The sequence below is a fragment of the Saccopteryx bilineata genome, chromosome 3 (assembly GCF_036850765.1).
Source record: "Saccopteryx bilineata isolate mSacBil1 chromosome 3, mSacBil1_pri_phased_curated, whole genome shotgun sequence".
Taxonomy (NCBI): Eukaryota; Metazoa; Chordata; class Mammalia; order Chiroptera; family Emballonuridae; genus Saccopteryx; species Saccopteryx bilineata.
In genome coordinates this window covers 284,798,240-284,811,762 of record NC_089492.1, presented here as the reverse complement: position 1 = coordinate 284,811,762, position 13,523 = coordinate 284,798,240, and the positions used below count along the sequence as shown (strand labels likewise).

The following is a 13,523-nucleotide window of genomic DNA, read 5'->3' as shown; positions in this document are numbered from 1 at the left end:
GGGGCTACAAAATGATTGCTTTCTTTCTTTCTTTTTTTTTTTACAGATTATTAATCCTTTATTATTATACAGCTTAACAGTGGAGTAAATTATTGTTTATGGATAGCACATGTATGGAAATTTTGATGGTGACAGTTTAGATTAAATTTGCAGATTTTGTTTAAAAGCCTCCCCTTTTTCCTTGAACATCAATCAATGTTTGGTGGTTTCTTCTAGCAAGTGTTTTGCTTCATTTATTTTGGTTGCTAAGTATGGAGATCCACCTTTATCTGGGTGATTCAAAATCATGATTCTCCTGTGAGCTGTTCTAATCTTGGCCTTGCCAGCAGATGGCCTTACACCCAAAATAAGACTAGCTTCTCGCCTACTCATTTTCAGTTCAAATCCTCCTTTATAGTAGGATGAAAGGCTAGAAGTTGAAATCTTCTTTGCAGCCTCTGTGATTACTTGTTCTAGAGGTTTCCAGACCTGAAATATATAGTGACCTGCAAATGCAAAAGCTGCAACACCCAGTCCTACAGCTATCAGGCTTCTTGCCAGACCCTGGTCGATCTCTGCGTCTGGCCGTTTGGTCGCCGGTGGCGAGTACTCAGGCCCTCACCCGTGGGGGCCACGCCGCCAAAGGCAGCCATGGCAATACGGCCGAGGGAGACCATGATTGCTTTCTAATTGTCATTTTGATATCTGTTTAGAATTCCTCTGTTAAAAGATTGCTCTTAAGTAAATAAAAAAACTTGCCTGAAAATATTTTTAATGAGAAATTGTGATTAAAAACAAAGTAAGGGAGAAAGGGAACACAGGTAATAATGGATTATCAATATTATCATTGAAATGTACCATCTGTTTGCCCTGGCGTGGTAGCTGGGCTGGTTAGAATGTCCTTCTGACTCCCAAAGGTTGTGGGTTTGATCCCCTGTCAGGGGACGTACAGATCGATGTTTCTGTCTTTCTTTCTTTCTCCCTTTTCCTCTCTCTAAAATCAGTTAAAAAAAAAAGTGCCACCTATGTGTTTAGCTGTAGGAAACACAGGTTGTACACTACTTGGTGGTGACCAGTGAGTTTTAGAGCCCTGGGTCTGTTCTCAGAACTGTGCTATAACTGCAGGAGACTTTTAGCAGTGTTCCCTTTGGTTTCTGCGGTGGTTTTTCTGGGGTTAGACAGAGCAGTTCAGGCCTACAACCAGTAGCACTTACTGAACATTCATTGTGTACAGACTATTCCATGAGGTACTGGGTGGGGGAGGGTCTTTTGAATTAACATGGTCCAGAGAGAGGTAAGGACAGAAAAGAGACAAAAGAGATCATCCTTGCTCTCTAGTATATAACCTCTTGATTTATAAGCAACTTTGGTGATTCGTGGGCAGTGCAGCTGAGGCAGCTCATAACAGTAACAGAATAACTGACTTCCCTCCGCATACAGGTGGTGTTAGCAAAGCATGTGTATGAGCAGGTGTTACAGACGCTGGACAATCTTGTGTATAGTGAAGATCCAAACAAGTTTCCGGTCAGTGCCACGTCGTCGCCGGGCCCGAACTCCCCGCTGCCTCCCCTCAGTGCCTGTGGGGAGCCTGCCGCCGAGAGGAAGGAGAACGGCTTGTTCAGCCACTCGAGCTTTTCCAACTCTTCCCAGAAGTCCTTGTCCGTGAAGGAAGGCAGATCCTTCACCCAGATTCAAGCCAACTTCTGTATATCAGAGCTTCAGGTTCAGCTGAGTGGAGATCTGACTTTGGGGGCCCAGGGCCTTGTGAGCTTAAAGTTTCAGGATTTTGAGGTGGAGTTCAGTAAAGACCATCCGCAGACCCTGTCCATTCAGATTGCCCTGCGCTCTTTACTGATGGAAGACTTGCTGGAGAAAAACCCAGATTCCAAATATAAGAACCTCATGGTGTCTCGGGGCGCCCCGAAGCCGTCAAGTTTAGCACAGAAAGAATATCTTTCCCAGTCCTGCCCTTCGATATCCAATGTGGAGTACCCGGATATGCCTCGGTCTCTCCCTTCCCACATGGAGGAGGCCCCGAATGTCTTCCAGCTCTATCAAAGACCCGCCTCGGCGTCGCGCAAGAAGCCAAAGGAAGTCCAAGACCAGGACTGTCCCTTGACCCCGCCTCCTTCTCCAACAGTAGATGAGCCCAAGATGCTTGCTGGGAAGAGTAAATTTGATGATTCATTGGTCTACATCAACATATTCTTGGTGGATAAGAAACACCCAGAATTCTCTTCCACTTACAACCGAGTTAACCGGAGCATTGATGTTGATTTTAACTGCTTGGATGTGCTCATCACACTGCAGACCTGGGTCGTGATACTAGATTTTTTTGGAATTGGTTCCACTGCAGACAACCACGCAATGAAGGTGCCACCTGAGGACGTGCTGCAGAACGTGAAATCAGACTCCAGTGCTCCACTGGAGCCTGAGCTTCAGGATCCAGTTAACACCAAGCTGGATCTCAAGGTATCTGGTCTCTTTTACTTCTTGAACTTCTAAGAGTGAGTTTTAGTTTGTTTATTTAAATGCCACCATCATATATTTACTTTAGATTTTTTTTTAATTCAGTGAGAGGAGAGGAGACAGACCCTCGCATGCACCCCAACTGGCAAGCCCACTAGGGGGCAGTGCTCTGCCCATCTGAGGTGTTGTTCCATTGCTCAGCAACCAAGCTCTTCTTAGCGCCTGAGGTGGATACCATGGAGCCATCCTCAGTGTCTGGGGCCAACTTGCTCCAATTGAGCCATGGCTGCAGGAGGGCAGAGAGGGAAGAGAGAAAGAGAAGTGAGAGGGGAAGGGGTGGAGAAGCAGATGGACGCTTCTCCTGTGGGCCCTGACCAGGAATTGAACTTGGGACATCCACACGCTGGCCCAACACCAACCTGACATGATGGCCATTTACTCTAGATCTTTTTTTTTTTTTTTTTTATACAGAGACAGAGAGAGAGTCAGAGAGAGAGAGAGATAGGTAGGGACAGACAGGAATGGAAAGAGATGAGAAGCATCAATCATCAGTTTTTCGTTGCGACACCTTAGTTGTTCATTGATTGCTTTCTCATATGTGCCTTGACTGTGGGCCTTCAGCAGACCGAGTAACCCCTTGCTTGAGCCAGCGACCTTGGGTTCAAACTGGTGAGCTTTGCTCAAACCAGATGAGCCTGTGCTCAAGCTGGCGACCTTGGGGTCTCGAACCTGGGTTCTCCGCATCCCAGACCAACGCTCTATCCACTGCGCCACCGCCTGGTCAGGCCATTTACTCTAGATCTTAATTACAGGGGAAGCTGTGTATTTTTGAATTTCTGTTATAAAAAGGTAGACAACATCTTAGAAAAGGTTTTAGTGTAAATTCTATCTGGAGGCAGGAAAAATAAATGGTTAAGTGACTTTACTTTCTTTAGGTTGTATAATTCAGTGGAATTACTAAATTTCTCTGAGCCTCAGATTCCCCATCTTTCATCATCCAGTTAAGATAACTAAACGTGGTAAGATATGTAAAACACTTAGTAAAGTGTATTGTACATAGTAGCTTCTTTAAAACATGGCTTTTGTCATCCTCTCCTCACTTACCCAGAACACTGGTTTTCATTGAGGACAATGAAGTCTCAAAAGTCAGACTCCCTGGGCCCTGACCAGTTGACTCAGTGGTAGAGCGTCGGCCGGCGTGCAGAAGTCCCGGGTTGGATTCTGGCCAGGGCACACAGGAGAAGCGCCCATCTGCTTCTCTCCCTCCCCCTCTCCTTCCTCTCTGTCTCTCTCTTCCCCTCCCGCAGCCGAGGCTCAATTGGAGCAAAGATGGCCGGGGCGCTGGGGATGGCTCCTTGGCCTCTGCCCCAGGCGCTAGAGTGGCTCTGGTCGCAAACAGAGCGACGCCCCCGAGGGGCAGAGCGTCGCCTCCTGGTGGGCAGAGCTCGCCCCTGGTGGGCGTGCCGGGTGGATCCCGGTCCAGCGCATGCGGGAGTCTGTCTGTCTCTCCCCATTTCCAGCTTCAGAAAAATACCAAAAAAAAAAAAAAAAGTCAGACTCCCTGGCTTTGAATCCTACCACTTTTGGTGTAACCACAGCTGTGTGGCTGTGGGCACATTTTTTTTTTTATGTAGATTTATTTTTATTTTTTTATTCATCTTACAGAAGACAGGGAGAGACAGAGAGAGAGAGAGAGAGAGAGAAGAGAGACAGAGAGAGAGAAGGGGGGAGGAGCTGGAAGCATCAACTCCCATATGTGCCTTGACCAGGCAAGCGCAGGGTTTCGAACCAGCGACCTCAGCATTTCCAGGTTGACGCTTTATCCACTGCGCCACCACAGGTCAGGCACGGGCACATTTTTTAACCTGTTTCTTAATTTTCTCATCAGTAAATTGGGGGTGTGGAATGGTGCCCAAACATTGGGTTGTTGGAAGGATTCGATGAGATAATGTACGTAAACTTAAGGCCCTTTGCACTGTATGCGGCTTAAAGTAGCATTCAATGAATGATAGCTCTTATTATTTTTATTATTACTTGGATTGCCATACTTAAACTTGTTCTTGGTACTCATTGTACTTGTTGAAAAACACATGAAAAAGACAGCATTTGAATCCAAAGCTCTTCTGCTCTGTGTGATAGAACAGTAAGATGTGTGAGCAGTTCAATGCGAGTGACCTTTGGGGGCACATCACTGTAGCCAGCCCCAGGGCAGGGTCCTGCCCCCAGCGGTGGCTGATTGCATTTGGATGCCTCGAGGATGCAGCTCGTCTTGGACATGTCTCGCGTATGTGGACCTGCACTTGCTGCTGGGGAGAAAGCAGGAGGAGAACCGTGTTTGTCCAGTTGCCGTTTTCTTAGCCGGCAGTAGGCTTCACTCCTCCAGAAGTGGGAGAGCGTATAGCGCATTGGGCACAGAGCTGCTCTCCCCTCCTGCCTGGTGTCCGAGACTGAGTGCCTTGGCAGTATTCAGGCCTCCGGTGCCACGTTGAGCAAGACGCACGGGGACGGGACCTTACGAGCTCGCAGCCGTGACCGGGCTCCCTTGGGGCCTGTGCTGGCTGCCTCTGGAAGCCGTGAGTGCTGGGTGGGGAGCGCTTCCACGGGGCTTTGCACAGATAGCAGTAGCTGGTTTCCAAGACTTCAGGACGAGATAACTGCCCCTCAAAAATGCAGTTATTTTTGAGAAATTTTTGAAAACATTTTTATTGTGAAGATTTTCAAACGTATCACAGAGAATCGTGCAAAGAACCCCCATGTACCGACCCTGTGGGACGTTTATCTTTCTCTTTTTTACTCTTTGCTGAAGCGTTTAAAGCAGATTCCAGATATTATTTCATCTCTATAGACTTCAGTATTTATTCCTGAAAAATAGAGACTTTTAAAATATAACCACAATGCATTGTCACATATGACTAAATTAGCAAGAATTTCCGTACTTAGATTTCCCTGACTGTCTCAGAAAAGCCCATTTACTGGTCGAGTATAGAGGAACCGATGGCTTAAGATGCTTTCCATCTCTCCTCTGGTCTCTGCCACTTTGCTTTTCTGAGCCACAGTTCGCTCATCTACAAAACGAGGAGAATTAAATAATGTATGCATCTTTTGAGTGGCGATCCCAATAAGGTTCACACGTTACAGTTGCTGTCATGTCTCTGAAATCTGTTAGTTCAAGTTGCCCAGCCCGTCCCCCTGTGCAGCTGACTTGTGGAGACTGGGTTAATGTGCTATAGTGTAGAGTGTCCCATATTTCTGATTCACCATTTGACTTTGTGGGGAAAACAGCTGTGCTAGGCTTGCTCACTGGTTTACCCACTGCAAGCACTTTGCCTGATTAGTACGTGAGCATGTGGCAGTGCCACGTGTGTATAGTCTATGTAAGACTACCAGTGCTTTCCCTCGGGGCTGATGCTCCCAGGTCGCTCTTCCGCCACTGTGAAGGGGTGGTGTTCCTGATCCCTTGCCCTCTGCTAAGAAAAGCGGTTTTCCTTTGTTTATTCGCTCACCTGTCTTTGCGAGCTTCCAAAAAACGGGTAATGGCCCTATGCTTTCTACTTTCCAGCTCAGCAGTTCCTCTTCCGTCTGCCCAAGTGCAGTGCGAACCTGCCTGGCCTCAACCACCAGCATTACAGACTTCTTTTATCTTCTGACTTTAGAAATGGAAGTTAGTTCTAGAGACTTGATTAGATTCAGGTTCAACTTTTTGGTAAAAACGTTTCTTAGGTTGTGCTGCGTGCATCCCACTGCATCTCAGCAGGAGTATACATACAGCTTCCGCTGTCCCACTTTTAGGACACTCGGATTCATGCTCAGATAGTGGGTTCAGGTGGTGACATCCGGATTCCTCCAGAGAAAGCATTTTTAGATGCAGTGTATATGGTATTTGGGAGAGTAAGTGACTGGAAGTTTTATGTTCTCCTTTTTTGTGATAATGTTCCCTTGAAGTCCTTTTATGGTCTCTGTCAAAAAGCTTACTGCAGGGAACCTCTGTGGCCCTGGAGTGGCCCCAAGGTCATTGCTCCATCTATAGTAATCCACCCCTTTTTTCTCTGTCTTCCTCTGCAAATGTTTCCCCTCTTCGTTTCCTCTTATTATTTTCTTTCTTTTCTCATCTTTTTTCTCCTAATAATTCATTCATCAGACGTGTCCTGAGCACCTACTTTGTGGTCGACACTGAAGATTGAGGGGTTAGTATGGCACAGGCTTTGCCAGTGGGAAGCAGTGTGTGCATTGAGGTTTGATCTTCCTTCTCTGCAAGCCATCTGTTATCCCCCATGGTGGCACTCAGAGGTACCTGCCTGCCTCTTTGAGCATTTAAAATGACAAAGTTACAATATAGAATTAATTTATTACAAAGAATGCTGTCTTTTTTTTTTTTTTTGTATTTTTTTGAAGTTGGAAATGGGGAGGCAGTCAGACAGACTCCTGCATGCGCCCGACTGGGATCCACCCGGCATGCCCACCAGGGGGCAATGCTCTGCCCATCTGGGTGCCGCTCTGTTACAACCAGAGCCATTCTAGCGCCTGAGGCAGAGGCCATAGAGCCATCCTCAGCACCCGGGCCAACCCTGCTACAATGGAGCCTTGGCTGCAGAAGGGGAAGAGAGAGACAGAGAGGAAGGAGAGGGGGAGAGGGGGAGAAGCAGATGGGCGCTTCTCCTGTGTGCCCTGGCTGGGAATCAAACCCGGGACTCCTGCACGCCAGGCTGATGCTCTACCACTGAGCCAACTGGCCAGGGCAGAATGCTGTCTTTAAGACGGAAGATTTTGGCTTCTATTTCTAGTTGTCCCTTGGAAAGTAAATCTTTAATTGTGGTTTCTAGGTGAAGACCCAGTTTAATGAAAGGGGCTTCTATTAAATATTTGTCCAAAGATGTTAAACTGGATTATAAATTATATTTATACTACTCACAAAAATAAGAAGATATTTTATAGCTTCCTATTCATTTTGAAATATCCCCTAATTTTTTTTTAATAAATAAATTTTTATTTTAATGGGGTGACATCAATAAATCAGGATACATATATTCAAAGAAAACATTTCCAGGTTATCTTGTCATTTAGTTCTGTTGCATACCCATCACCCAGAGAGAGATCGTCCTCCGTCACCCTCTATCCAGTTTTCTTTGTACCCCTTCCCCTCCCCTCCCCCTCCCCCTTCTCCCCTCCCCCCCCCCCCCGTAACTACCCCACGCCTGTCCATGTCTCTTAGTCTCGTTTTTATGTCCCACCAATGTATGGAATCCTGCAGTTCTTGTTTTTTTCTGATTCACTTATTTCACTCCGCATAATGTTATCAAGATTCCACCATTCTGCTGTAAGTGATCCGATGTCATCATTTCTTCTAGCTGAGTAGTATGCCATGGTGTATATGTGCCCCATCTTCTTTATCCAGTCTTCTATTTTTTTTTTTTACAGTGATTAAAAGCCTTTAAGCAAACTCTTGGCCAATACAGCAAGAATCCATAAAAGAGTAGTGTCCTTAACATGTTCACCAAGTCCAAGTTGGCCCCATCACCATGCCAAATTCCTGAAAAATGCAACCCAGCCACAGTTCAGTCTGTTAGGAGCTGTCACAGGGAGCAGGAGTCCAGGAAAAGTCCACATCCAGGAAATGTCTGCATGGCACTGGAATTGTTGTCACCATTCTATACTTTGCAGCTCATGTCCAAGTCCCAATGACTGCTGCTTCTAGCTGGTAATGATTCAGGTAGACTGGAGAAGCCATTTGCAGCATGCGTGGATATGGAGCTTCTGTTCTCCTCTGCCTGGAGAGATGAGACCAGGTTGCTTTTCCCTGGAGCTCTGCGACTGTGGCATGGTAAAGAGAATCTTGGGATACACTAAGCTGTGTGGCAAAGGTAGAGTCATAATAGAAGTTGGCAAAAGGGGGAAAGAGAGCTCTAAATTAGGAGTAGGTCCCAGCCTGAAATATGAGTGGGGCATTGAGGTAGGAGGGATAAAGGAAACACTATATATTAAGCAAAGCAGCAGAAAATAGGACTATCAACACCCACAGCAGAGATCTTTGAGGGAAGAATAAAAAACCTGACTATTCAGGCAAAACATAGTTAAGTGGCCCTTGTACAAATGAGATCGGTTTACCTGCTTCTTGGAAGAAATACCCTAGGCTCGTCCACAGTGTCATAGATGGGGCCGACGGCCCAGGGCACCTTCAGCCTTCAGTGGCAAACCCCAGCATTCTGGGCAAGGTTAGGTCATAGGTGGCTGGAGCAGGGCTGGAAGAGACTGAACCCTCCCTTAGAGGAGCGAGGGGGAAGCTTACCTTCCAGTGTCCCTGTTTCCTCACAGCAGAGGCATGTAAGCCTGGCAGGCTTTGGCTCAATGACCTTCCTTTCCACTATTGAAGCAGGATCCAGATGGCATCCTATGAGACCCCTTTGGGGCATTGGAGCCTTTAAGGGTGTATCCTAAAAGCTGGTAGTTCCCCTGATCTCTATTGGGCTTTTTCTGCCTCTAGGTATCTTTTTTTTTTTTTTTTTGTATTTTTCTGAAGCTGGAAACGGGGAGAGACAGTCAGACAGACTCCCGCATGCGCCCGACCAGGATCCACCTGGCACGCCCACCAGGGGGCGACGCTCTGCCCACCAGGGGGCGATGCTCTGCCCCTCCAGGGCGTCGCTCCGTCGCGACCAGAGCCACCCCAGCGCCTGGGGCAGAGGCCAAGGAGCCATCCCCAGCACCCGGGCCATCTTTGCTCCAATGGAGCCTCGCTGTGGGAGGGGAAGAGAGACAGAGAGGAAGGAGAGGGGGAGGGGTGGAGAAGCAGGTGGGTGCCTCTCCTGTGTGCCCTGGCCAGGAATTGAACCCGGGACCCCCACACGCCAGGCCAACACTCTACCACTGAGCCAACCGGCCAGGGCCTCTGCCTCTAGGTATCTTAAAAGCCATGCTCAGAAGATCTCGCTGAGGGGTTTGAGGATCCCCATCTGCCTATATAAATCTTTTCCATATATCTGGAGCTATTTGGAAAAAGACAAAACAGTGTTATTAGCTGTATCTAATAAAGAAGGTAGTATATCCCCTAATTTTTGTGAGCAGTATATAATTTGTTTTGACAAGTTTCTTGGTGTGAGGCTTTACTTAATGGATCTCTGCGGGTGATGACAGGATAGTGCAATATTACAGACAAATGTAACAATGAGAAGAATTGTTTTGTGCTATAAAAGACTCAGGAATGGAGCCTAGGCAGCAGCCAGAGCGAAGCCAGCGCAGAGCCCGGGTTTCAGATTGCCCGGCTGAGTTCTGTCTTACTCGCTGTCTCCTTAGATTGGGGTTTGACTTGGCTAAAGAAAGCTGAGATTTTACCTTCAGACTTCTGAGCCTTTTGGCTTTGTCCTTGATTGTGTCCTGTTGTTTGCCCGAAGGAGACCTTCCCCTCAATAACACGTGCCTGCTTTTGTCTTCCCCGCACTCAGGTGCATTCGCTCTCTCTCGTGCTGAACAAGACCACCAGTGAGCTGGCTAAAGCGAATGTGTCCAAATTAGTGACACACCTGGAAATGATTGGTAAGTGGGGGAAAGTCAAACTGGTGAAATCTGGTAAGGATTCTGAACATCTTGCTCACAAACCTTAATTGTCCTCATGTGCTTAGGAGGGTGTGGAATCACTGCTTCGTTGTGGGGTTTGTTCTGGCCATGATTTATGATGGCGATTCTCAAACCCTGGCTTATGGGTCAGAGTCGTCTGGTCAGTTCATTAAACATGCAGGTGTCTGGTACCACCCCCCACCCTTACCCCAAAAATCTGATTCAGTAGATTGTGATGGGATGAGGCCCTGGCATCTGTGTTCCTAACAAACTGTCTGGTGATTATATAATTTTTTAAATCTAAATTGGGACATTTTTAAGTGAAAGGGGGTATTATTAATAATTACATCTGAGAAACAACTATTATATGCTAGTTAGAAGGTTGTCTCTGGGAATCCAGGGTGTATGTTCACTCTCTGTTGTAAAGAGGGGGAGCCACCAATAGGGCGCATGGGTTTAGGCAAGAGGACATTATAGCAAATGTGGAATTCTTTTTCATGGGACTCTGGGTTGAAATTCTTACTAGAACAATGGCGATCAGCTACAAGTTCTAAACAGTAGGGATTTATAAAGTGAATAAAACACTATTCCTGGCCCTGGCTGGTTGGCTCAGTGGTAGAGCATCAGCCTGGCATGCAGAAGTCCCGGGTTCGATTCCCAGCCAGGGCACACAGGAGAGGCGCCCATCTGCTTCTCCACCCCTCCCCCTCTTCTTCCTCTCTGTCTCTCTCTTCCTCTCCCGCAGCCAAGGCTCCATTGGAGCAAAAGATGGCCCGGGCGCTGGGGATGGCTCCTTGGCCTCTGCCCCAGGCGCTAGAGTGGCTCTGGTTGCGACAGAGCGACGCCCCGGATAGGCAGAGCATCGCCCCCTGGTGGGCGTGCCGGGTGGGTCCCAGTCGGGCGCATGTGGGAGTCTGTCTGACTGCCTCCCCGTTTCCAGCTTCAGAAAAATAAAAAAAACAAAAAACCAGCCCTGGCCGGTTGGCTCAGCGGTAGAGCGTCGGCCTAGCATGCGGAGGACCCGAGTTCGATTCCCGGCCAGGGCACACAGGAGAAGCGCCCATTTGCTTCTCCACCCCTCCGCCGTGCTTTTCCTCTCTGTCTCTCTCTTCCCCTCCCGCAGCCAAGGCTCCATTGGAGCAAAGATGGCCCGGGCGCTGGGGATGGCTCTGTGGCCTCTGCCCCAGGCGCTAGAGTGGCTCTGGTCGCAACATGGCGACGCCCAGGATGGGCAGAGCATCGCCCCCTGGTGGGCAGAGCGTAGCCCCTGGTGGGCGTGCCGGGTGGATCCCGGTCGGGCACATGCGGGAGTCTGTCTGACTGTCTCTCCCTGTTTCCAGCTTCAGAAAAAATGAAAAAACAACAACAACAACAACAAAAAAAACCCCACTATTCCTTCTTTTATGAAACAGATAATGAAATATGATTACAGAACTCAAATGCTATTCATTAAAAACAAGACCATCTTTTGGGGAAGAAATGAACTGAAATTGAGGTTTTTCTGCCTGGCATAAATTAATGTCTAAGAGCTTCTTAGCAGACATAAATAGGTCTTCAAAACTGGAGAAGCTTGAGCATTTTTGTTAGAGGACATTAAAAATAAGAAATAATTATGTCTTTGATTTATTGGGAGCTGGACTGTTCATTGTTTTATAATGCTAATTATGATGATAAAACTTGTTTTTCAGAAGCAGTAGTTCAGCATATATCTTTTTAATGTCCACCCCCAGTTAAGAAAGATTCATTATAGATTCACAGGTGTGCAGGTTTCAACATTTCTTCTTTGTTGGGCCCACCTTCCAGAACCTTCAGGCCTGTGATACCATCATAGTTTCAAATCTGTCTTTAGTTTCTATCTTGTTATGTTGTTTTTATTAATTAAAATCACAACAAAACCCACTTAAGGTTGCTTGAATACCTGACATATCTCTGATACTTCCTTTTTTATTCTTTATTTCATAGTACAGTTGATAGACCCTATGATGTTTCTCTGTTTCTAATGAGGAGTCTCATCTCAGAATGGACCATGTTTCTATCTGTAGTTGTGAATGTTTTTTTTTTTTTTAAACTGTGTAAGCATTTGGTTGAATTTCTTTTCCTTTTGCACATGTTAAAAGTGTCATGTTGCTCTGTTATTTCAGTCCCCTGTGGACTTCTACCCTGACACTACTCAAAAAGTTGCATGAAACCTTTTTTTCTGGGTGTATCACAATGTGCAAATTTGCTTTTGAGATATAGTTTGATTAAATAGTGAAAAATGTGAGGCATGTGTATATCAGTTTTTGCTTCAGACATATTTAAGGCGTGTGACAAAAAAAAGGATACATAATGTGCTCTAACTTTAACACCCCCAGAGGGAGACCTGGCCTTACAGGGAAGCATCGGGAGCCTGTCTCTAAGTGACCTCACAGCCCACGGAGACTTCTACAGAGAACGGTTCACTACGAGTGGGGAGGAAGCACTCATCTTCCAGACTTTTAAGTAAAAACATCGATCTTTATTCACTTGACATTTTGCCTTAATTGCTTGCTGTTTCTAATTCTTGTTGACTAAACAATGAAAAGTTAATTTTTTTATTTTAGTGAGAGGAGGGGAGGCAGAGAGACAGACTCCTGCATGTACCCTGACCAGGATCCAACCAGGAAGCCCACTAGGGGGCGATGCTCTGCCCAACTGGGGCCTTTGCTAATTTTTTTTTTTTTTTTACTTTCTTACATAAAATTGATGGGATCTAATTGTGAGGAATCCTGTACATTGAAGTGGACCTGTGCTGAAGTGGGCTGCTCAGGTTTTACAAGCAGATGGGGTGTGATTGAAACAATTCTGATTATTAAAAAGCCTGGGCTTATGCAGGTTCCCATGAACTTGTCATGTGATCTTAGGCAGCTCACTTTGCCTCCATGTTTGTCTGTCCAGATGTTGAGGGGACTCAGTTAGCTGTTTCCATCAAGCTGTAAACATTCTAGAATGAATTCAGCCCGAGAATGTTGTTAAAGATGGGTGTTAAGTTACGCTATGCAGTCTTAAATCTATATAAACATGATCTATGTTGAACCTTTTCAATTTTAGAATTCAGAAGGCATCTTTAGACCTACATAGTTATTAAAGAATGGTTTTCTTGAAAGGCAGAAAGTTTACAGTGTTTTTTCAACTTTTTGGGAAGCTGTTAGAAAATATAAATATTTAGCTCTGCCACCAAATATTCTGGTCTAGGGTAGTGCTCAGTATTTTTTTTTTCTTTTCCAACTTGCCAAAGTGATTCTAATGTTCAACCAGAATTGAGAAAACCTGTCTCTAAAGATACCTGAGAACGTTTTCTTTCATTTTCGGGGGGGGGGGGGGGTGTATATCATACTGTACTTTCCCAGAATCGATCAGTTGAGATGATTTATTTCTATTATTACCTGTCATGGTGCTGTGGTTCTGTAGTAAATGAGATAATTAATATAAAACTCCTAAGTCCCTGTCTGGCACAGAGTATGTGCTTATTAGCAAGTGTGAGTTCCTCTCCCCAGTGACTGTATCCT

The 13,523-nt window shown here is 46.2% G+C and overlaps 1 protein-coding gene and 1 pseudogene across 5 annotated transcripts in view; one reads left to right on the top strand and one right to left on the bottom strand.

Moving 5' to 3' along the window:
- The window catches only part of VPS13D (vacuolar protein sorting 13 homolog D), a 242,546-nt gene that overhangs the window by 42,356 nt on the left and 186,667 nt on the right, over positions 1-13,523 (top strand). For all 5 annotated transcript variants that reach the window (XM_066270406.1, XM_066270404.1, XM_066270403.1 and 2 more), the window contains 3 exons: positions 1,420-2,451; positions 9,885-9,975; positions 12,351-12,477. In XM_066270406.1, coding sequence (XP_066126503.1) covers positions 1,420-2,451; positions 9,885-9,975; positions 12,351-12,477 — 1,250 coding nt within the window. The remainder of the gene's footprint in view (positions 1-1,419; positions 2,452-9,884; positions 9,976-12,350; positions 12,478-13,523) is intronic.
- LOC136329222 (dnaJ homolog subfamily C member 15 pseudogene) lies at positions 81-632 on the bottom strand (annotated as a pseudogene).